General features: G+C 46.2%; 1 protein-coding gene across 1 annotated transcript in view; it reads left to right on the top strand.

The window, feature by feature from the left end:
• The window catches only part of Set (NAP domain-containing protein SET), a 37,101-nt gene extending 23,198 nt beyond the window's left edge, over window positions 1–13,903 (top strand). The window contains exons 5-6 of the mRNA XM_077631918.1: window positions 7,997–8,091; window positions 12,658–13,903. Of these exons, the coding sequence (XP_077488044.1) occupies window positions 7,997–8,091; window positions 12,658–12,695 (133 nt within the window). The 3' untranslated portion in view covers window positions 12,696–13,903. The remainder of the gene's footprint in view (window positions 1–7,996; window positions 8,092–12,657) is intronic.
• The last annotated feature ends 9,997 nt before the right edge of the window (window positions 13,904–23,900 follow it).

Here is a 23,900-nt window from a genome sequence, read left to right as displayed (position 1 = left end):
ATTCTCTTATAACAAGGTTCAAGTGTACAACAAAGTCATACTTGCTGCCTTCTCCTCTTCTGCTTGTTGCAACTGCACTCTGTGGCAGGGCTACCCTGTGCCCTGACTCGCTTTTTATGTTGCATACAGCAAGGAAAATAACCTCCTCTTGGATGGTGCCCATGTTGGTGCTGTCCTCATGTGGGTTGCAACATGCCTCTCTAGATGTGATTTTCCATGACCCGTTCGTTTTAGGCATTGCTCCTTGTGTGGGCACAAATGATTGTCTACAGGTAACGGGGCAGCATGCATTTGGCATTTTTAAATATTTTTTTAAAGGTATGCGAGGATCTTGCCTGTGGCTTGGCCCTATGGTGTGGACTTTTTATCCTTCTTTTTAGGCACATATTGCTCCATAAGCATTGATTTTCATGGTGGGCAGTTAATTCACTTTACAGCACTTTTGTGAAGTAAACAGCATTGCCATGGTGGTCAGGAGTGGAAGTGTTGCGCCATGCTGTGCCAGTTTGATCTATTGCGCCTAAGCAGCAATTCACGCCCATTGCAAGTATACAGAGCCAAATTTAGCCAAGTGTTATTGTGGGCTTTGTAACACTGGTTCAGGAGCTTGACATGCCCAACACGTTTTATACCATCATGACTGACGAGAGCCCAATCACTGGGGCCAAGGTGTAGCAGCTGGACGTGCTTTTCTGCTACTACTGTGCTAACACTGAAAATGTTGTGATGGAGCATCTCCAATCGTTTCATTTGAGCCATGCAACCGCTGATGAGCTGTTTTCCTGCATTAAGGATGCCCTCAGTGACGTTCGCAAGAACAACATACGTTTTTACAGTGACTGCCATAACGTAATGGAAAGCCTCAAGGGGGGATGAGGGTCTTGAAAACTTTTTTTTATTTCTTAACACAGCTTCCTGAAAATTGGCATGCAGATATATCTTTTAATGCTAATCCCAAATATATATTGAGATTTTATATATCTTATCTAGAAATGAAGATATGGCAAAATAATTTATACCACTTAGGTGTTTTCTTTCGGACCATTATGGTGATTTCTTAATTAAAAAAACTAGTTTTAAAGTAATGCTGTCATTCTTAAGGGCCCATTGCACATCCTAAAGCTAAAGAAATTTTTAAAAAGTCACATAGGTCATGAATCAATAACAAAGTAGGAAAAAAAAACAATGTGGGAGTAATTAGCTTACATCTGACCTAATTGCTAGTCTATTGGATTTAATGAAAATTGGAAAGCTTTAGGATGTAGCTGAGGTGTTGCTAAAAAAAATGATACCTACTTCAATAAAATCAGTCGACGAAAACATTATGAAAAGTTCGTAAGGCAAAGGCATTTGATCGAAAAAGCAAAGCTGAGAAAATTGCATTCAAAGTTTTGCTTACTCTGCCATTTTTGTTTACTGATCATATGGAAAAATTTAATGCTTTAGCATGCAGCCCAGTCATCGCTGAACACAATAACACCAAATTTACAGAAATCTGTTCATGTAAAGATTGTGAAAACCTCTGTATTGCATTGACACTTGACAAAAAAAAAAAAGCTCAGAAAATCACTTGCTATTTTCTTTGAATCTGCCACACATTCACAAAAGTCCTGGGCAGTAGTCCTGGGTGCTATCAGGCTTGTGCTTCTTGGCCATCCTCTTCACCTTTTCAGCATTTGTGTGACCCTTATCAGACCTGCACAGCCTCTGTTTATCTTTTTCAAGGCTCCTACCAATGAGGCAGCTCCCAGGCCTGTAACAAGCTGTGCTGCAACAGCTCTGCTGGTTGCTGCCATTCCTTGGTTGAAGCGAGAAACTGCTTCTTGCGAGTTTAAAAACAGGACAGGGAGGAGTGTCTAATGCGAATGTTCAAGCTTCAGCTTAGTGAGCACAACGTCTTGGCACTCTGCCAAGTTCGCCGAGCCCCCCCTCCCTCCCTCTGCAGGAGCTCTCCTCAAAATATATAAAAAACAAATGTGATGTTATCGGCTTGGCGCTGCCAAGGTCCGCGACAGCGCGCGTGTAGGGTTGAGCACACCACACGAGCTGAGGTTCAGCCCTGTCAGTTCCCTTGGCCCCCATCCACCGAGGGTACAGCAGCTTGCGGCATCACCAAAGCTGCAGTTCTGGAGGATGCAGCACTCTACTTATTCCATGCGCGTCTCTTTTTGCTGACTGCTTTTCGCGTGCTTGCTTTCAAGGGGGTGTCTCGGGCCATCCTGACACAGGGAACAAAGACACCAGGCAGGCAAATACGCAAATACAAAAAATACGCAAATACACGCAAATTCGAGGCTAAAAGAAGCGATTAAATAGCCAAAATATCTACAATAACGATAAGGAAAAAGGCAGAACGAAAAATACTAGGAAACAAAGAGGAGCGCGAAAAATGACGGGCACGCAGGCGAAAGCAGACGACGGGTAGGAGCCGAACAACGCGGCCGCGGGGGAGCAAAGCATGCGTCGCGGCCAATAGAGGGCTGCGCCTCGAGGAGGCGCCCGTTTTACCCAATCGGCGGATGTCTCGCGACGCTTTCCCCTCTTGAGAACGGGTGCTGATGGCTCCGCTGTGCGAGGGTCTACAGCGTGCTGAGAGGCGCCAAAATGGAGAGCGGGAAACCAGCTTTCAAACGAGACCAAGATGGCGCCGATCGGTTTGCGTCGCGCGGAGCTACGGCAGCTTGAAAATGGGGCAAACCTTCGCGCTTGGCGTTCAATTTCGGCTCACCGACGTTTCTAAATTGCCGTTTTTTTTTTTTCACACTTTGAGTTGGAATTCAGCTAAAATATTTTGTAGAGGCATAGTTGGGACGTTAAAGACTTCAAAATCGCAATTTTTGAAAATTGGCATTTTTGACCATATTTCGCGATTTCAAGACCCGCGTTTGACCAATTTTAATAAAAACGAATTTTTAATGCTGATTTCAAATATGCCATTGGTTTTCTTATAGGCCAGTTAGTTCGCAAGATAATAATCAACTTCCATTTTAGTTCGCAAGTTAATAAACTTCTATTGTTTGAGGAGGCCCAAATGGTAAAACAATGAGTTGGTAAAAAACTGAATTTTAAGGCATAGTTACATAGCTAGAAGAGTAAAGAATGAAGTGTTTGGAGCAGTTTTTTGATATGTTAATCATTACTCATTTTTCAGCATTATGAATTCCAGTATACAAAGCGTGTGTGTTAGGTGGAAGTATACTAATCAAAATAATTAAATTCTGAACCCAAAAACAAAAAATTGCTCTCAACACTTCACAGAGCATACATTCAGCTTCCTATTGCAAAAAGAATTTCGGCTCTATATGCTTCGGGTGCAAAGATATTGAGGCCACAAAACTGCTAGTAGTCAACAAATTATGTTTTGAGAAAAGTGCAAAAAACACAGAGAACAATTTAATCAATATTTACAAGTGCAACACACACATTTACAACACAGAATGGCTAGAAGCCCCCAGGGATGTAGTCCCTTTGCTTTCCATTGTCCAAGTGCCGCTTCTTCAAAGCACCTTGGACATTTTCGGCCGCAGCATGTTTCCGGGCAGACTTGTGTTCCTGGCGCTCATCTTTTTCCGTCATCCTTTTACTGGCTCTTGCACTAGTATTGAGGCCAGGTTATCTCAAAATTATTTTAGATGTTCTCTTGCTGCCTGCATTGAAGTGCATTACTGCCTTGGCCACGGCAGCCAGGGCCCATATCAGAGAGTGCAGACCCTCGTTGCTATTCTGCGTCTTGCCCCTGTGGCAGCGCTCAAAGAGCTTTCTTTCTGATAACCGCTCGTAAATGGGAAGCAATGCCTTGCGCACATGAGGTGGAAGGTTGTGGCGGTGCTTTGGTGCAGGCTCCCCTCGGGCTGCCGCCGCATTGTGCTGGCACCAGGAGTTTGGCCCTGATGGGCACAAACTGTGATCTGACGTCTCATCATTAGAGGTGATATGACGGTATGTCGCCATCACAGCTTTGTGCATTGAGTCCACGTCCCCTTTATGAGACTTGAGTGCCCGAGCATAATAGGAGCTCAACTTAGTGGTCATGCTTTCTGTTAGTTTACCCTTGCCTCCAAGGTTTTCTGTCCCTTTCTGCTTGGCAATCAAATTTTTCAGGGCTGTCCCCATGCGCTTCTTGACGTGATTTATGCAGTCCTCCTTTTCCACTTTGACATAGCCATATACATCTGCTTCTTGCAGTGCAAGAAAAGCACGGCTGTCACCATCTGACAGCATAGTGGTGTAGCGAAGGCCATTCTTTTTGAGAGACCTCTCAAAAGTATAAGGGCTGCTTTGACCTCCATTTCTCCTGCATTTTTTTTTTTTTTTTTGGCAGAGGTGGCCAGCCCTTCTGGCTTGATAGGATGGTTCATCAGGTTTTGGGCCTCGTTCGCAGCCGGCACAAAAATTACAGAGCACAACATAGTTGAGCACAAGTTCGGTGAACAGTTCTATGACTGTGCCCACACCTATGTGAGATGTGTGGCCCCGTGTCATCCATGTGCCGTCATAAGAAGCAGCGATGTTGCCGGGGTTTCCAAACTGCAATTCACTGTAAAGCTCTCGAACCGACCGCGCACAGTCGGCGGTCATTTCTTGGGCTGCGAGAGTTGCAGCAGGCGTCAACTTTTTTTACGTAATCCTGCCATGTTTTCGTATGAAGGCCGCGATGAGAAATATTCATTGTTGAGAAAATATCGTTCAGGGTCGTTTGCTGGTTCCCAGTGCTCTGCATTGCACAGGCAGCAAGCACATTCACTACGAAGGGGTTCACTTTCCTATCTGCACACACCTGTGGTGAGCTCCAAGAAGAGGAAGTGTCCCTGCAGTTCACGCACTTGAGAACAAGTTTAACGGCGAGCCCATATTCCCGCTCACCTTTCTCGAAGCTGATATCACCGCCGCACGTTCTGCACTTAGCGAGCCTGAGCAGATAGTTTAACGATGCCAGGCTAACGATCGTGAAGACGCCTCAAGCAGGCGGTCCGCCGTGCTGCTGGCATCGCGAAAACAGTCAGACTTCCGCTTCGTTGCTGGAGTTGACGTGAATTCTCGGAGTTTTTGCCCGGTTCTGATGACGTCTCACTGCACATCTGAGGGCCGCAGCATCACAGTATCGTGGCGCATGCAGCCGCTGGCAGTAGCTGTCTCTCGGGCCGAAGAACACGTTAGGCCTTCTTCGACCGACCTCGGTACTGTTGTCGACTCCTTCCGTCGTTCTCAGTGCAGACAGCTGGAGCAGGGGCTCTCTTGAGGTTATTAATCAAGGACTTTTTCCTCTTCTTGCCGAACTTCTGCCGCGAATCCAGGCATCGCTGTGCGTTCTCGCCTCGGCTCGACACAAAGAAAGCGCCGCGTCTCCCTGCAGTTTGGCCGCGCAAAATACGAATTTGAAACCATCGATAGCGGCTATCGATGGGAATAGGCACGGGCAGGAAAGTGTTAAGTCTAGGCTCCCGTGTTTTCGCAGTCCACTGGAAGTACAGGTTCTTAGAACACTCCTTGTAGATGGCAACATGTAAATAAAGTAGAATCTCAGTGATATGATTACAGTTGAACCGAAGGTTGCGAAGACTCGAATTTTAAAAACATCCTGGCCTTGAGTGCTTCAAGGGGGGCACCCCTCTTAGAACTATTTTTATTTCTTGATAGATATTCATGAAACTTACCCAGTTTATGTATTTCAATATGCTGATTTCAGATATGCTTATAGTTTTTCTGTGAAACAAGTTCTCAAGATATTGTGCAATCTTTCTTTGGAACATGCAGGTAACTTAATTTTGTAACGGTAAATGGCATGGTGAAGTTCAGCATACAGACATGTTCATGGAGTGCAGTAAGACAAAAATGGTTGTTTTAGGCCCATTTGAACAGAAGTTACAGCACATTAAACTTTACCAAGGAAAATTCAATATGGCGGCTCAGATGAAATGTATTGTTTTAAAACTATGCTGATTGGCAACTGGCTAGCCCACCTAGAACCAGAGATATCATCCCTGCACTATTGCAAAGGTGTCAAAATTGGTGTTTTGAGAAAACGACAAACGTTTCCAACCAGCTTTATGTCAACAAGAACAACTTCAAACTCATAGGAATGCACCAGGGGCATAATCAGGATGCATTTCGTCTCTCTGCCGCCTTTTTGCCATCTTAATGATGCCCACAGATAACTTTTGCTTCTTGGTAAACAGACTCGACGAAATGCTCGTCTTTCGCGTTGTCGCTAGCATCGATTCAAAACGAGTATCACTCGTTCACGGGCACTAGTTTCGACCACATCTCTATCGGTCATAATTCCACCATCGTTGCATATGCGGCTGGTGTAACTCGAGCTGGCAACGGCACTGGAGGTGTGCCGTCCTCCACTGCGCGGGTCCGCGACGTGCTTTGGAGTTGTTCATGGTGCAGCTGGCAATGTGGCAATCACACTTTTACCTTCGCCCTGCAGGGGCAGCGTCAACTCGAACTGCGTTTTCGTTTTTGCTTGGGAGCGGAGCCAGCGACTGCACTGGCGATGCGTCGTTGTTGGCGGCGCGGGTCTGCGACGCGCTTTCACGGCCGTTCACGATGTCGTTGCCAGCATTCCAACTCCAACAGCGCTTTGACCTTCGCCCTGCCGAGACTGCGTCAATTCGAACAGCGTTTTCTCGTTTTTGCTCGGGAGCGGAGCTGGCAACGGCACTAGTGATGTGTCGTTGACGGCGCGGGTCCCCATCGCGCTTCATGGTCGTTCACGGTGCGGTTGGCAGCGCGCCATATGCACTCTGACCTTCGCTCTGCGGAGGCTGCGATAGTCCAGGCTCTTTGTACCTTTTGCGTTTTCTCCGTTTCTGGGTGCCAAAGCGATGAAACGAGTGATACTTCATCCACATGCTCCGCGCGGCAGACTCTCTCAAAATGATGCCGCCGCGCTTCTGGAGCGGGCAAGCCTAACCCGATGCCTACCCAATCACAGAGCGCCATTTTGATCACATGGCTTTTCTAACCAATGACAACGCGGTGCGCACGTTTTCTTTGCGGTCATTTTGCCCACAAACGGAAAAATCAGCGTTGCTTACTGATTTAAAAAAAAAAGCTGGAGGCGCGAGCTTTTGAACGATACCAAAAAGGCGTCGGGTGGAGCGCGTAGGCACCGAGCGACGGCGAGGCATGATGTGACCTCAATTTAAAAGGCAAATCGTGCTGCTTCGGAAATTAAAATGGCTATTACTAGGCCAATGCTGGCTATTTTTTTTTCTAAAAATTCGACGTCAGATGCAAAATGACCTTGTGAATCCGAACATGACAAAATTGAAAAACCCATTTTTTTCGCGAATTTTCGGCCCGAAAGAGCAGTGTCTGTCCCCGCTTAATGGCTGGTGGTAGAGCACACCCACCGGGTATTTCATGTGTACACGACAGACGGTTCAGCAGTATGTTCTACTGTACAGGCTGAAGCGCACCAGCAACATTTGTGCTTAAGCAGCAGTCTGCCGTAGCTTAATTTTTCACTTTAATCTGGTTGTCAAGGATCCTCCTCCTACGTGCGTTGCCTTGCGCAAGGACTTCATTTAAGTCGAAAGGGTGGTGTAAAATTACTTCATTAAGTTTGGGGAAAAACAATTTTCTATGGGGCACAGGTTCGGAAACTGAAAAATTCTTTACGTCGTGAAGTTCGCTATATCGCGGTTTGCCTGTATGTGACACTCTGTGTGGAGATGCCTCTGGTTTGGGGGAACTAGGGACATGAAAACACTGTGTGCTCATCATATAGATAAGCAGCACAGCTGAGGGTAGTGGAGAGGTGCACACATGCAGGATGGTCATGTGGAAACAACTGTCTTTACTGCAAGATTGCAATCTAAATGTTCAGATCAAATTTTGTGCTGCACTTTTATTGTATTTGCCAGCACAGTCACACGGTCATTGGCACCTTGCTACAAGTAGGCGTTCAATGAATTTGTGGTTATGTGATGGCTGCTTGATGGGAAGTTCAAGCTGAGTGCTGCAGTTGTCTGTCTCTCTCTTGCAGTGATGAGGAGGAAGGTGGGGATGCAGTGGTGGTTGTAGAAGAGGAGGGTGAAGGGGATGAGGATGACGAGGACGATGAAGGGGATGACGACGGAGGTAGGTGTACTTCCTTCTTCCTGGGTGGCGGGAGCTTTGAACTGGGTTTGCATGAGTTACAGTGCCCAGTCACTGGTGCATTTTCCACATCTGCATATGCCTTTGCACTGTCTGCTTTGTAAAAAGCGCTTGTGCCAGGACCCCTTTCTGGCTTTAGCGGCATTGCCGTCCCCCATAAGAAGGTGAGGGAAGATCCAAAAGGTGTAGGGTATGGAGAGTGAAAGTGCTTCTGAGGAGGCGGAAAAAATAACGAGATTCTATTATGTTCACGGCTGCTGCGTTTTCGTGCGCCAGTCTTGTCCAAGCCCCCATAGAAACCCATGCAATACAAACTCTGCTGTTACATCCCAGGTGCGACAGCTTTCCGACATTTGGTGATTGTGGTTCGTCCCGTGCCAGTATTCCGACAGCCATCATTTGGCTTACGCAAAACAGTGGTGGAGCCAAAGTGGAACTTTAGGCAGGCATAGAACAGTGGCAAAGCCAAAGTGGAACCTGCAACTTTAAAATGCAGTTTCGAGGCTCCAATAGATGAGGATTAGGATTAATGAGGGACACTGGTCTTTGGCACCAAAAAATGACACGAAAATCAATTTTTTTAAATGACATTTTTGGAGCCTATAGCTATTATTCTTCAACTCTACCAGTTTTCTCTTCCAGGAAATCGGTAATTTGACCATAATATTAACTTTAGATCACTGTGTGGGCTCAATTTGTGCAGGAGCAGGTGATTTAACACCATGAAAATTTTGGACACGTGGCTGTCTTAGTGCGTCAATATCTCAACGTCTAAGAAAGAGACATGTCATTGTTTGCTCAGGGAAGCTGAAAACGTAATGTATGCAATAATCGAAGCACAATTGTTCAATCACGCTTCAAGAATTTACAATTTTGCAAAGTTTATCTATGCATGCTATTCACACTTTGAATGCTGCTATTCTAAATGCTGTAAAATTACTAATGAGGTTGAAATGAAAAACTGCTTTTTATTTTTTATTTACCCATTTTTGTAGCGAGGTATTAATAACTGACTTATTAAACTTAATTTGCTTGGGAGCTAACAAATTAATTAAAAAGCAATTTCATATTTGAAATCAGTATAAAAAACTGAGCAAGGTGCTCTAGTTTAATTAGGATTGGACTAAAAATGAGGAAAGTAGGTCTAAGACCAGTGGCCCCCCACTCGGCTCTTTGCGGCCGAAAATCTGTCAAAATATCGGATCTTTAGCCTTTTCTTTTTGCTATCCTGAGGTCTTCCCACAGCTGCCTGAATTTTCGTTGAATAACACCACCTAATTTGTGCATTATAGTGTTGCAGGGACTTGAATCCGCATGCGCGGCCCTTTAAATTGATGTCAAATTGCACAAAACTGGTCCAAGAAATATGCGCTCTGCCGGCACCATTTTGGTTTTGTTTGAAAGGTCGCGATTCAGGCTATTCCCATATTCCAGTTGGTGACTATGAGCAAGCCCTGGAAGCGGTAAACAAACGAAACAAAATTGTGCGAATCGCACTCTCCCTCCCTAATCACGTGACCAAAATGCAGACTTTTGGTTGGCTGGCGGCGTCGACCGCTTGCGGCCTGGCGCCGTTTTGAGTTAGCCGCGCTATCCCTCTGTCACAGCCAAGCAAGTTTCGTCTGGCACAAGGTGCAAAATATTTTTTTCACACAAGTCAGGCCTGAGGAAAGGTAGAGATCCAAAGCGCGCTGGGTACGCCGCATCGTCGCGTCCTGTTATAATAATCGGCAACGAAGCGCCGACACCCTGCAATGGCCCCATAGCTGTCTGTGCTTAGCGTGACAGCGAAGAGTGAACATTGATCTGCTCAAGAATCACAAAGCTTGACAAAATAAACTGTCTCCTCAATCATTCGAGGTGCAAAACGAGCAAACTCGCTCGCACAGGACAATAATTTGAAGTTTCTAGGACTGCCCGGAACATGTAGGTAAAGTTCCCGCGGTAAAAAGACCAGTTCAAATTCCTCTTTAGTGCACCTTTAAAGGCTTTCGCCTTGATAAGCGTGGACTCCTTGATTTACGTATCACTCCGCCGATGGCAGAGCAGCAAGCCACCACAGGACTGGCAGACAGGAACTCAAAGCGTTGGTTGACTCCTCCTCCCTCGGAACGGGTAGATTGAGTTCCCGCGGTAAATAGGCGAGTTCAGATTCCTCTTCAGTGCACCGTTAAGTCTGCTTATGTGCTGTGAGGCGAAAGCATTTCTTTGGCTGCTGCCGATTATGGGGCTACATGTTCGTTTCTTTATACCTTTGCAGTTTCTAAGTCGTGGTCTGGAAGCACAGGTAACGAAGTCTTCAGGAGGAAATGTAGTTCAATTTAATTCACTAATAATTAACCAATTTGTCAGTTTTGTTAAATTACCGATGAATGTGAAGTAATTCACTATTTTTCATTTAATTAATAATCCAATAATTATTTTGGGTGCCTTTAGTGTAATTGAATTCAATTGTATGATTCGGTAATAAACTAATGCATCACTTCTATCAAATTATCAATTAAGTTCTGGTGATTAATTCAACTAATGACTTTTGTTTGCTTAATTATTTTGGTGACTTATTCATTCATGCTAATTATGTAATCACCTATTCTGTTAATTACCTCTATAATGGATGATTGGCCGTTTGTGCAGACACACTCTGCTGACAGGTCCTGTATCCGCCAGTGGTGAGACAAGAAATGCTTTTGCACTAATATAAAAAATTGTTCTAAGAGAGGGTTCTTCTCTCAAAGCGGCCTCCGCGAAAACAGTGCACAAGCAGCATGCACTAGGCATGGTCAGTATCAAAGCTCATTAATTCGAATCTTATTCATTTTTCTGAATAATTTGAACTGTACTACTTGGTCTTTCCAAGTTCCATACGAGTATATGTAAAACATAGTTCATTAATTTGAACCTGACTGGTTTGCACCACCTTGATCTACCCGCCGTGGCGTCTGGGCAGCCTATGCATGTGGCAAACCTTGGAACGCTTCTGTGGGGTTGCGCTGCCTCATTGGATATGTGGAGAGGGCATGGCGTTAATTGGCGGGCTTTCCGGATGATTCCGTCAAGCACTACCAGCATGACTGGTGGCTGAGTAACATCACAGTGTCTGAGCTCAGGCCAGCAAATCTAAGGAGGATTGTTGCGTGTAAAGCATAGCTGATGATAGGAATGTAGCTATGCTTTCGTTTGATAACGCTAAGTGTCTGAAAGAAGCGCGTATGTCCCATGTTTGCTTTACATACTAGCAAGTTGTTAACCCTTACATTTTATTTGGAGTTTAATAATGTAGACCTAATGAATGAGCAGTTATAGGTGGAGAGTGCATTCAGCAATTTTACCTACTGGAACTGGTGCCTGTGCAGTTTCGTTAACTGTGACCTAAAATTGACTGATGTTTTGCATCGCAGTATATGCATGCAATTTGCCTGTGCTGCTTTTCTGACATTGTCACTGCTGCCAATTGGTGCGCTCTGTTCCCGGTCTTTATTTTGTGTGTGCATGTTTGCATTGACTTGTCTTGAACCACATCGTGAAAGACATAGCCAAACTTAGAGGAACTGAAGACTGAACTAGCGAAGATGAAGGAAGAGTACAAACAAGAAATAAAAGCTTCGCAGGAGCGTATCGAAAGAGAGCTTCGAAATGAAATCGGAGATCTAAAGACTGAACAACGAAACATGACAAAACCTTGACATGACCTTGCCCATGGCTCTTTAGATGAGCTAAAGCAGAAACTTGAGGCTGAAATTTTGAAAAATGTAAAACTTGAAGAACAGAATCGGGAGCTTCACGCGAGGTGCGCATCACTAGAGAAAAATCAAGATGAACTTGTGAACCGCATGGTCCTCGTGGAGCAATACCCTAGAAACACGAACATAAAAATTTATGGCGTTGAGAAACATGATGATGAGAATGTGTTGTAGATTGTCGCTAAAATTGGAGAGAAGTTTGATGAGCCAATCAATGAAAATGACATTGAATGTTGCCACAGAATTACCTACTAGAAATCCTGAGAAGAGCATTCTTGTTGTTCAGTTCAAGTCTCAAGCAAAACGTGATAGCGCACTGAGGAAAGGGAAAAAGGCCTGTCTAACAAATGAGGACATTGGGATTGAAAACTCGGCACCAATAGACATTAATGATCACCTTTGCCCGGCCCTAAAAAGACATTCGGTTCGACATCTAATGCGAATGAGTTTCGTGAACTCATTGGATAGCGAGTGTCATTCAAACCTAATGACATCAAATGTTCCCGCGTAGCAGCAGATTAATGGCATTAGGTGCGAAGGCCATTCGATCCAAATGACATTAAATTTGCTAATGTGGCAGGGGTATCACTCAGGCAGAGGTTCCTTTAAGTTCACATGAGTAATTGGCAGCTGCAATGGCACTTTGTTCATTTCTCGTGCATTTGCTTTGAGTGGCATGGAGCAATGCTGTACAGATCATTTCCTCACATGCCGCTCTTTTGCGCCTTGTTCCGACTGGTCGTGCAAACGGCGGGTTGGATCCACTGTGTGTTATTGACATGCTGCCTCCTTCCGCCTTGTGTTGCAGGGGACCTGGAAGGGGAAGGTGGTGATGGGGACGACTGAGCCGGGGGTTCCGCATTGGGGTTGCAGGGGGCAAGAGGAGGACAGCTGTGCTGCCGTTCAGGGGAGAGGGATCCAGCCCTCTCCTGCTACCCTCATTCATTTGAGAGCAAGTCATTCATCTCTTCACACCTTGTGGGGGAAGGGGGGAAGCGCTACACACATGTACACACCCACAAGAGATCCGGGGACAAGAAGTGGGCATCTGCCACGCTGCGCTGTAATACACACACATTAAGATGACACACAAGCGTCTCACTTGCATGCATACCTTCTCTGCTGCCACCACCACCACCACACTACCAGACCTCTTTTCTGACCTCAAGTCCTGGAAAGAGCATTTGTTGTTCTTCTGTCTTCCCTTTTTTTCCTTTCCCTTCTTTTTTTTTCCTCTCATGTGCATAGGATTCCATAACTTTGTTTGACCTTTTTCCTGTTTTTGTTAACTTCTTGGGGGGGCGGGGGGAGGCAGAATTGCGTGCCACTTGATAGTTCTGGTTTGGTGGCAATAGCCCACTTGAAAAACGGCAAGTATAGACACATCGCTTGCTACTTATTTTTCCGAATGGTCTCCCGCTACAGCAACAGGTGCTGAAGCGTGGTGGAGTTAACTGTTATTGGCCCGCCCTTTAATTTTATTTATTTTCATTGTTTTTTTTTTCTTAGTTGAAAATTGTGATCGCTACAGCAGCCTGACTGGTGGGCGTAGCTTTGCAGTACCTGTACAGAGGGCTTTTCATTCCACTTGTTTTTGCCTTGTGTTTTGGCAAGTGTTTGCAGGGCTATCTGCTACCAAACCAAGATGACGCAAGTTCGGGACATTGTGTACCAGGACTGTTCTCTCAAGTCCACATATTTAGTTGTATCGCAGAGCTGCTTACAGGCAGTGGATGTTTGGGAGTGAGGAGTGGTCGCTTTTGGTTTTCCAATCCATTGCTGCAGACATTTTCCTTGTGGGAATAAAGCACTTCGGTCCTTCTGGCTGACCACCAGTACACATCATGTTTTGTCCCATGTTCATGGAAATGTTTCTCGCATTGCACCCAGTGTGAAAAGTGTGCATTTTTTTTTTCCTGGAGTCATTTCTTTCACTTTTTGTTATGGTTTGTAAAAAAACGAGAAAGAAACGACCTCCTCCTTCTCACAGTGTGAATTTTTATATATTGGTGTAATGGTCATTAGTATAAAAATAAAAGCTTTCCATCCTCATCCTTCATTGTGTCTTACCTGGCTCCTAGCCACCAAAAATCTTGAGGCACTTTGTTTCCTCAATTTATTGACTGCAATTTTATAGCTTTAAGGTTCACAATTGTAGGCAGTGAAAGGCCCTCGTGCAATATGCTTTTTGCAAGTGCTGTCTGCTTTCCTTGGCTGCTTCTGTTGTGGCAAACTGTGCAATGGTTTGGGACGAGATTGTTACTGTTCACTGTTTTGCAGAGCTAAGTAACTTCAATGTAACATTCCCACCCAGAGTGCTCCTGGTCTACCTGGCTTGCAGGTGGCATCTTCTCAAACGTGCCTGCCCTAGAACTCTAGCCTCTGTGAGCAGTGCGTCAGCTTGCTTTTCAATAGGGTGGTGCAAATATTGAGATAGTCGAATAAAAAATGGCTTTGAATTCGATCTTATCCGTTTAGCAAGAAAAAATTCTCTATGGACAGGTAAGTTTGCTGTCCGCCCGCCACCTTTTAAAAATCTAGCAGGACCTTTACAACTGAGATAGCGTCGTATGAAAGACATTGGCACAGTAGTGTACAGTACATGATTCAGACGGTATAACTACTGTTATCAAGATTTTCAGTGCAACGATGAGACAACACTGGTGCTTACTACAACTGTCCATTAAGGTGACAGCTGTTGTCATATGCGGCCCATCCTGCTCAAGCGCTCATGTACAGGGGTGTCAAAGTAGGCGTGAAGGTATTTTCCACAAGACCTTGTAAAGAAAAACAAGTGTCACTGACACAGCTCGAACTCACCCTTTTTAATGTCTTTTAAGAGGTTTCCAAAGTCTAACTTGCTGTCTGCCTCTACCCAGAATCCTTTCATTGCGATGTGAGGATTCTTGATCTAGTCTCCCTTTCGTCCGTGCTTGTGTATCTGGGTCCTCGCAGATGTGGATCACCGTAGCGGATCGTGCTGTGCTAAATTTCTGAGTGAAAGAACGAAGTGAGAAAGGTGCACTGTAGTCTGTCGCTCTGGAGTGATAACATGGGTAACAAACCAGTCCAAATTCTTCATTGGTTCTTTAGAAGATTATCAGGATGGGCTTGCTGACCGATTTCATGGCTGTCCTCACTTTTATTCAAAGGCCGCTTCAGTGAAGCTTTCTTTTGCGTGCGGATGGTTTATATAATCGGATTCACGAACTAGAAGGCCACGGCTCCTCCTTGACCTGAGAACTCAGTAGCATGCAGTGCATGTAAAACGTTTCGAGCAGGGGCCATCCCTGAATATTGCCTTGGTGCTGAGAACATGTGCGCAGTGAATTATCGTACTTGCATGACTGTAAGCCGACATTTTTTTTTATTTGAAAATCCGAAGCGGAGGGGTCGACTTGCAATTGAAACGAAAAGATCGCACTGTAAGTAAAGGCGAGACAAACGATATCAGGAATGCTACAGCGTGGTTGCATTTTTACTGCGTGGCTCCGTCGCATTGCTCTTGGTGCTGGCCTTGAGCAGCTGCTATGTCAATGCGCAGAACTGGCATCCCCTCGCGCGCGTTAGGTGGCCAATCACGGCTGTTGATAAACACCAAATTGGTACCCCACACATGGCTGCTGACTGCGGTTACTGATAAGCGGCCGGATAACAATAGCATTCTAAGGGAGGCTCAAGCGACCGACAAGTTTTCTTTTTACTTTCAAATGCGCGCTCAAGGGAGCGTTGATGGAAGGCCCTTCCAAGGCTGCTCCAATCGAGGCGTGCCCCACTCGGAATGGCAGCGGTGCTGGGGAGTGTCCGTAGCCGACGCCAATCACACATAGTTTCTGTTTGGCTCTGACACATTTGACTACTGCCGGTCGCGTTTCACAAGTTTTTAATGTAGTGCTTCGTTATTTGTGCTCCGGGTCCGGTAAGCTACCGGCGCTCGCTCACGGCTACGTTCAAGATGGCTGTCATTCTTCATGACGAAGAAACAAACTGCGCGCCGGACCGCAAGTTCTACGTTCACAACGGGTGATTAGGTGTGGCAGCTGCAGCGAGGCAAAATTTTCAGCTGTTCCACGCGATGTCGTGATGTGGCTGTTAAAAAGGGGGATTTCGCTGGACGACAACGTTAGAACGACGTGCTGTGGGACCGCAGCAGCGATGAGGACGGCAGCGCTAGTACATTTTCGTTTTGGAATGTGCCCACGGGCACGCACGCTCGCAAAAGCCGATAGCGGCTGGCGGTGAACGGCAGCCGCTGGATAATGCTATCATGTTCAACTATTCAAGGCCAAGCTTAAACGCCCTTGGAAGATTTTATTTTTCGGAAATGTGATTTGGGGGAGTCACGATATTTCTCCCTCTCTCTCTTGTCGATGTTGCATCCAGATGTTGACGTGGAGTGGTAGAGGGCGGGTCTCGTGAGTGACCCGGGGGACGTACTTCGCGACTGGTGAGTTAGAGACAGGCGTGCAGGTCTTGACGTTGGCACTTGGAAAGGCTTTCCTCAAAAAGTTATTACAATATTTACAAAACTGATTTACATATGCCGAAAGATTTCGCCCTCTCCACTTTAACTAAAAAAGACAAAACTCCAAACTCTCGCGACTCCGGATTACCGTCTGCCGCCGCTCAAGGAACTCTCGTCTCCAACTCCGCGACCCGGGGACCACCACTGGCCGACCAATCTGTCCAGCTGCCACCAACCAACCTCCCCGCCCTCTCCTTAGCGCGCACACATCTCCTTGTACTCCCGCCAAGACTACACCCTCGGCCAATAGGTGGCTTTCCTGCCACCTTTCGGGTGCAACATATCACAACACAAAAGAAAAGCGCACAATATAAAACGCCTTGCAACGCAAAAGAAAAGCACAAAATATTGAACACGTGCCTCGCTGCAAGCTGCCGTGCCTAACTAGAAAAATGTTGTAACAAGGGGAGAGAAACAATTTACAACACATGCGTCGCTGTTAGCCGCTCTGGCCTAGGGTGCCCGGATGCTCGCTCGCCTCCGGCGCTGGCCCATCGAGCAAGCTGCCGTGGCTAACCAGAAACATGCCACAACGAGGGGAGAGAAACCCTTTACGACACATGCGTCTGATCAGACCATTCTTCATCGCTTGGGCCGAGGCTCCCGAAACGCGCGCGACGCCGCCCTGAGATCCTCTCCCCTTTTGTCGGCGCGTTCCCCTGCTCCCCTTCGGCGGCACTTCCCACGCTTTACCACGACGTACGCGAGCTGCGTCGTGACAGGGGGGGTTGACTCGCATTCGAGTTTACTTACAATCGTGTAAATACGGTAACTCATCCACCATTCTTCAGGTCATGCCCTTGCCAACTTCGTGTAGCGGATTAGCCCGACATGCTCTCCTAGTGCTACACGCCAGAAATTTATGATATGCTACTGTCGCATTCTTCAAAATGCTACTTTCTGTGGTTGTTATAGGCAGGGAAGGAAAGGAGACTGGCCGTTGTCCACCTGCCTAGGAGATGGACTGTTTAATTTAGGGTGTCTGCCAACCGGGGATTCTCGGGGAATTTGGATAATCTGGAAAAACTCGGGGGATTTGTACTTATATCAGGGAAAATTAGCTGCAGTTCTACATAAAATGAACTAAAGTTGCGATAATGCTGCCTCCTGTAAACAATGGACTGGCATTCCATGGATTGTCCAGTGCGATGTTACGCATCTTCTCAACGACCGCTGGCCTGTTGTGCTGTCAAGTGGAGCATCCCAGCAAGGCGACAAAAAGTTTTGCGGCGCCAGCAGCGCTTCATTTTGAAGCGTACTACGTTGAAAGCGGACACTTTCGTGTAGGTCCCTGGCGCTGTGGCCGACGGCAGAGCGCGCGCTTCCTACGGTTGGCACGTGCGCCGTGCGACGGCCAGTTGCCTCCCCTTGTTTTCCTGCGTTTCCGAGTGGACAGCTCCAACTAGGCGGCAGAAAACGTGAGAACTTGCAATGGTCCGAAATGAACTCTTCCTCCCTGCGCATCTCCTTGATGGAAGCGTCCATTTCTTCTGCTGCAGGGGGTGCATGCAGGCGGCGCAGCTTTGGGAGAAAGGGAAATAGTTTCGCGATCGACGCTAGCAAAGCAGCTAATTCTGTCCGTACCTAGCTGCGCCGTTTTGAACCAACTTAGTTTTAATGACTGCTGTGGTGCCGCAGCCAAGCTGTGTGCGACGTGTCAAGCATGACAGCCTTCAAGTGCACTTTCGTCCAGGACTGGACGAATGCAAAACATTGCGAGTTTGCAGCCTGGATTAGGCCCGTCAACAGTAACCCGAACGCAGCATACTGTGCGCTATGCAGAAATCAGTTTTCGCTCAGCAGCGTGGGAAGAAGAGCGTTGATAAGTCACGCTGAAAGTAAGGAGCACTGACTGGCCTTTACCGGAGCCGGGACACCCTCTGTAGCCTCATTTTTCACATTGCTGGCCACTTTTGTGACCAATGCCGGGACACCCTCTGTAGCCTCATTTCTGACACCGTTGTAGCCAGTGCCGTCCCAGTGCCGTCAGTTTCTGCGCATCCTTTAAGTGCTTCAACTACTGACCCGATCGTACAGCAAAGGACATCTTTCAGCGTGACTTGGAGGTCATAAATGCTGAAGTGATGTGCCTCAACGCTGTAATGACACACACATCACTACAGCCAAGAAAATGCAGCTTGGCAAAGACAAGGTAGGATATACTATTGTCTATGACCTCGCACCTTTCTTCAACGAGAACCTCATGTCGGAAGTAAGCCAAGCCTCCCACCTCGTCGTGGCGCTTGACGAATCGATAAACAAAGTTGCTCAAAAATGGCAAATGTACGCGTTGGTTCGCTTTTGGTCGGATGCAGAGCGTGAAAACGTGCTACTTGACGTGCTTTCCGGGCACACGCGGGTGGAAGAATTGGTGTCCGCTTTTAAAGCTTCCATAGATGGACTCTATCGATCTAAAATTCTTCAGATCTCAATGGATGGGCCAAATGTAAATAAAAAATTTCTCCTAGAGATCGAACAAGAACTTTGTGAATCCAGCGATGGCTGTCATATTCTCGAGGTTAGTAGCTGTGGCCTTCATGTTGTGAACGGTGCTTTCAAAGCCGGACACGCGGCAATAGGTTGGCAACTCGTGGAATTTCTTCGTGCTTTGTACAACTTACTCAAATGTGTACCTGCCCGGCCTCCTGAATACACACGCATAACCGGGAGCAACATTTACCCTATGAGGTTTTGCGCTGTGCAGTGGTTTGAAAATGTTCGTGTAATTTCAAGAGCTATTGAGATTCTGCCATACCTAAAAGTGTACGTCGAGTTGCGTCGAAACGAGAACAACCGACCGACCAGCTCCAGTTACTGTGTGGTCTAAACAGAAATCCCCTTCCTGTGCTGTCTGCAAAGCTAACTTTTTTGCTTGGCATCGCGGAGGAACTGCAGCCATTCCTGGCTCAGTTACATTCGCCTATGCTTCCATTTCTTGGCATAGCATTGGAGAACCTTCTACGATCACTAATGAGTAGAATAGTAAAGAAAGTAGTAATAATGGCAGCAGACAGTCCGTTGAAGTTGACCAGGGTGGACATGGACGTTACTGCGAACGTAGTTGCGATGCCCAAGGTTTACTATGAAGAATGCGCTCCGAAACGCCCCAAAACTCAGGTTCGGCTGTCCTAGGGTTCAGAAGGGACTGTGCCAAAAAGATGGCGGAGAGGTTGCTGTTGAAGTTCAAGCTGGCGAGGGAATCATCTCTGGATCCCGCGTGCGCGCTGATTCCCGATCCCGGGGGAACAGCGTCTAAAAATGATGCACTTGAAGTCCTAACGGAGCACCAATGGATGACAGGAACAGAAGCTGACCGGGCGATGCAGTCCTACAAGCATGTATGCTCCCTAGCCTTGATGCAAGTGGCATTGAAACATTTCAATAGGAGCACGCTTCGGCTGGATGCTCTTTGGGTAGGCATCCTTGGTTCGAACAAAGATCTGTTCACATTTGTGAAGGTGATTCTGTCTCTTTCGCACAGAAATGCATCTGTCGAGTGGGGTTTTCTGTTAACAAGGAATGCCTTGTTGAAAATCAGAAGGAGCAATCTTTGGTCGCCCAGCGAATCGTGTATGACACCGTAATGTCGGCAGGAGGAGTTGCCAACATTCAGCTGACCAAGAGGATGCTCCAAATGGTCCGTTGGGCGAACGCAGGGGGAAAGAGGAGCTGGAAAGGACTAGAGCAGAAAGGGCCGATGCACCGAGGAAGGAATGGGAAAGGAAGCGTGCCGCCGCTTATGTGAAAGAGCTTGAGCTGAAAAAACGGAGTGTTGGCTGACGCCGAGATGCAAGTGTCCCTCATCCAAATGAAAGTAAACACTAAATCAGTTAAACAACACTGAAGCGTTGTGCACCAACTTGAGGTTGACTTTCCAGTGTTACTTTGAGGTTTGTTGCTCTTTCACTTCTACAAACTAAGGTTTCTGTAATCTGCAGTTCGTCTGAATAGACTTGCTGAGAGAGAATCGCACTTGTGACACTGAAGTTCAGATCCAAAACCACCGCGTTACTATCTGTAGATAGAAATATCTCACATTTGAAAATATTTGTTTCTGCATGCATCTTCCTACTATTTCGTATTTGAAAATGCTCAATTCTATTCGCAGTTTGTTTTAGCATTTTTCCAAAGATATGATTTGTTATGCATTTTGCAAATCTCTCGCCTGTTTTTTAAACGAAATACACTACTTCTTACTATTGAAATAGGATTAAATTTTATTTTTTAACATGATTACTGGTGAGTGATACCATCAGGCGGCTTTGTGTCAACTTGTTTTCGCATAAAACAAAGTACTGCGTCACTCAGGGAATTCTAGAAATGCACTTGGGGAGAACCTGGTAAACTCGGGGAATTGGGATACGTCAACTTGGTAGACACCTTGTTAATTGTTCGGGCTGGGGATGTAGAGAGGTGACCTAGAGGAGTGGTAGAGATCGTGCATGGTTGCTATTGCTAATGTAGGCCACTCGCCACTGCACTGGGACAAAGGACGCAGTCTCAGCTGCTCTTTGCTGCCTAGCCTTGGCTAGATATTGGACACACTTTGTTTCGCTCTACTCTGCGCACGTGCAAGAACTTGAGTGTTGTGGTGGGATTTACATACCTTGAATTTACCTCCTTTTGGTGGTACGTAAGTGCTGACTTCTATGAATGCCTTGGAGCTGGTGAGCCCTCTTTGCCTCTTCTGCAACGCTTGGAATGCATAACAAACGGTGCCATTGGTACACCTTATATTGTTCCATTGTGGGGATCACTTCAAAGGTATGTATTCAGGCTCTCGGTGCCGTTCTAAAGCATCATCCGAAGGGCGAGGATGAGAATCCCCATAACTTTCAGTGGTTTGGTATGCTGGCAATGCAAAATGAGCGGCAGTGCATATCATCATCAGCCCGACTACGTCCGCTGCAGGGCAAAGGCCTCTCCCATGTGTCGTTTGCCAGTGGCTACCACCGTACCTCCGCAAACTTCTTAACCTCATCCACCCACCTAACTTTCTGTCGCCCCTGCTACGTTTGCCTTCTCTTGGAATTCACTCCGTCACTCTCTAGGATCAACAATTATCTTGCCTTCGAATTACATGTCCTGCCCAAGCCCATCTCTTTGTCTCGATTTCAACCATTTCGACTAGGATGTCATTAACCCGCGTTTGCTCCCTTGCCCACACTGCCCGCTTCCGGTCTCTCAACGTTACATCTATCATTTTTCTTTCCATACCTCGCTGCGTTGCCCTTTTTGCGTTGCCTCTGTACTTCTGCCCCATAGGTGAGTACCAGGAAGATATGGCTGTAGTATACTTTTTTCTTGAAGGATATTGGTAAACTGCCATTCATGGTCTGAAAGAACCTGCCATACGCACTCCACCCCATTCCTATTCTTGTTCATGATAGCGTTGCAATCCTGTGCGTGGGCTGTGTTACAAGGTGCGGTCCAATCTATCATCTTTTACTCTTGTAAGAGTAAAAGATGCATTTAGTCCAGATTCTTAGCAGATCTGGGCTTGTTGAGTAGCCAAACTTTGCTCACATATGGATATACTATAGTAACTAATGAAACTGAGGTCTAAAGAATATGCAAATTGTGGTTTTAAAGGGACGCCGAATACAAACCCAAGTTGGCCTGTATCGTTAGATCTCAATGTGATCGGTGTTCTCAAGACCCAGGCGCGATGTGGTGGATGAGTGACTGACGTTTTCTTGATCCCGAGGTTGCGGGTTCGATCCTGACTTCAGGGGCTGCATTCCGATGGAGGCGAAATAAAAAAAACGTTCATGTACTGTGCAGTGTTGGAGCCTGTTGCAGAACTCTGGTGGTTTATAGCTGGAGCCCTCCTCCACTACAGTATCTCTTGCAGCCCTTGTGTCACTGTTAATCGTCACATTTTGCAATTTGTAATGACAAAGAGGCAACTTCCACTGAGAACTAGTTTATGGTTTATGGGGGTTTAACTTCCCAAAGCGACTCAGGCTATGAGGGACGCCGTAGTGAAGGGCTCCGGAAATTTCGACCACCTGAGGTTCTTTAACATGCACTGAAATCGCACAGCACACTGGCCTCTTAAAATTTCGCCTCCATCGAAATTCGACCGCTGCAGCCGGGATCGAACTCTAGTCTTTGGGTCAGCAGCCAAGCGCCATAACCACCGAGCTACCGCGGCGGCTCCTCCACTGAGAGCTGACAATTATATAAGCTACAAAAGGTAGACAATTGAAATACAGGTACAACGACCACCGGTACCTTTTGTGGGTAGGTCACCAAAGGCTAGGCCAAGCCGTTGCTCACTTTCAAACGGCGATTATGGAGTCTTAAGTCTTGACTACTTGAGAGAATTGTGTGGGGGATAAAAATGCTAGATTTTTAAATGTAATTTCCCAGTGATTCATGCATTTTCCCCTAAAAAATTGTGTGGATAGAAAGAGTCGTACACTTTTTATCCAGAAAAAAGTTTTTATATCATTACCTTCACAGTGTACTATAGCTGAATGCAACAAATCAAAATCTTGTTAGCACAGCAAAATTTACATGTTCCCAATTAGCAATAAATCGCATTTTGTCCATTTTATGAAGGTTCAAATCGAAGGCCACAATCCAATTTGAAGGCCCAGAGACAGAATTTTTTTACTGAAGAAATGTCTTTTTTCCACAACCATTGTCAGAAAATGTGAAATAATGTATTCTTCAACACTGGCAATGTATTCTTCAACACTGGATGGGCCCCGCCGCGGTGGCTCAGTGGTTAGGGCGCTCGACTACTGATCCGGAGTTCCCGGGTTCAAACCCGACCGCGGCGGCTGCGTTTTTATGGAGGAAAAACGCTAAGGCGCCCGTGTGCTGTGCGATGTCAGTGCACGTTAAAGATCCCCAGGTGGTCGAAATTATTCCGGAGCCCTCCACTACAGCACCTATTCTTCTTCTTTCACTCCCTCATTTATCCCTTCCCTTAGGGCGCGGTTCAGGTGTCCAAAGATATATGAGACAGATACTGCGCCATTTCCTTTCCCCAAAAAACCAATTATTATTATTAACACTGGATGGAAGTTGCACATTTGCACTTTCACACAGCTTGCTCACGGTGAAGCCAAACATTTGGACCAGAAAATTTTGTTCACCGAGAACATGCCAATGTCAAACTTTGCTTCCAAGGTCCGTGTAGCAGCGAGTACGTGGTGTTCAAATGTTAAGTACGAGTTCACTACACTGGGCAGTGAAGGTTCAGAAGGGTTAAAGAAACTGATAACTTAACCGGAACGTGTCATAAGATTGTGCCTCATATTGTGAAAATTGAGCATTGTAATATCGAAGAAACCAGGATTTGTCATTTTATCTGAAATTGAAAACCTCAGAAAACAAACTGATGCAGCATCCTGCAGTTAAACATTGCTTTTTTGGTTCATTTCATCACAGGATCACATCTCGGTAAAATACAACTGGGAGTTAACTTCTACGAAATACAGAACCTTAAAACAAATGGCCCCAGGCATCAAACTCAAATCTACAGCTTGAATGTTTTAAATGGGAGCATGAGA

This window comes from Amblyomma americanum, chromosome 7, assembly GCF_052857255.1.
Source record: "Amblyomma americanum isolate KBUSLIRL-KWMA chromosome 7, ASM5285725v1, whole genome shotgun sequence".
In the NCBI taxonomy this organism is placed as follows: Eukaryota; Metazoa; Arthropoda; class Arachnida; order Ixodida; family Ixodidae; genus Amblyomma; species Amblyomma americanum.
This window is presented reverse-complemented; position numbering and strand designations above follow the sequence as displayed.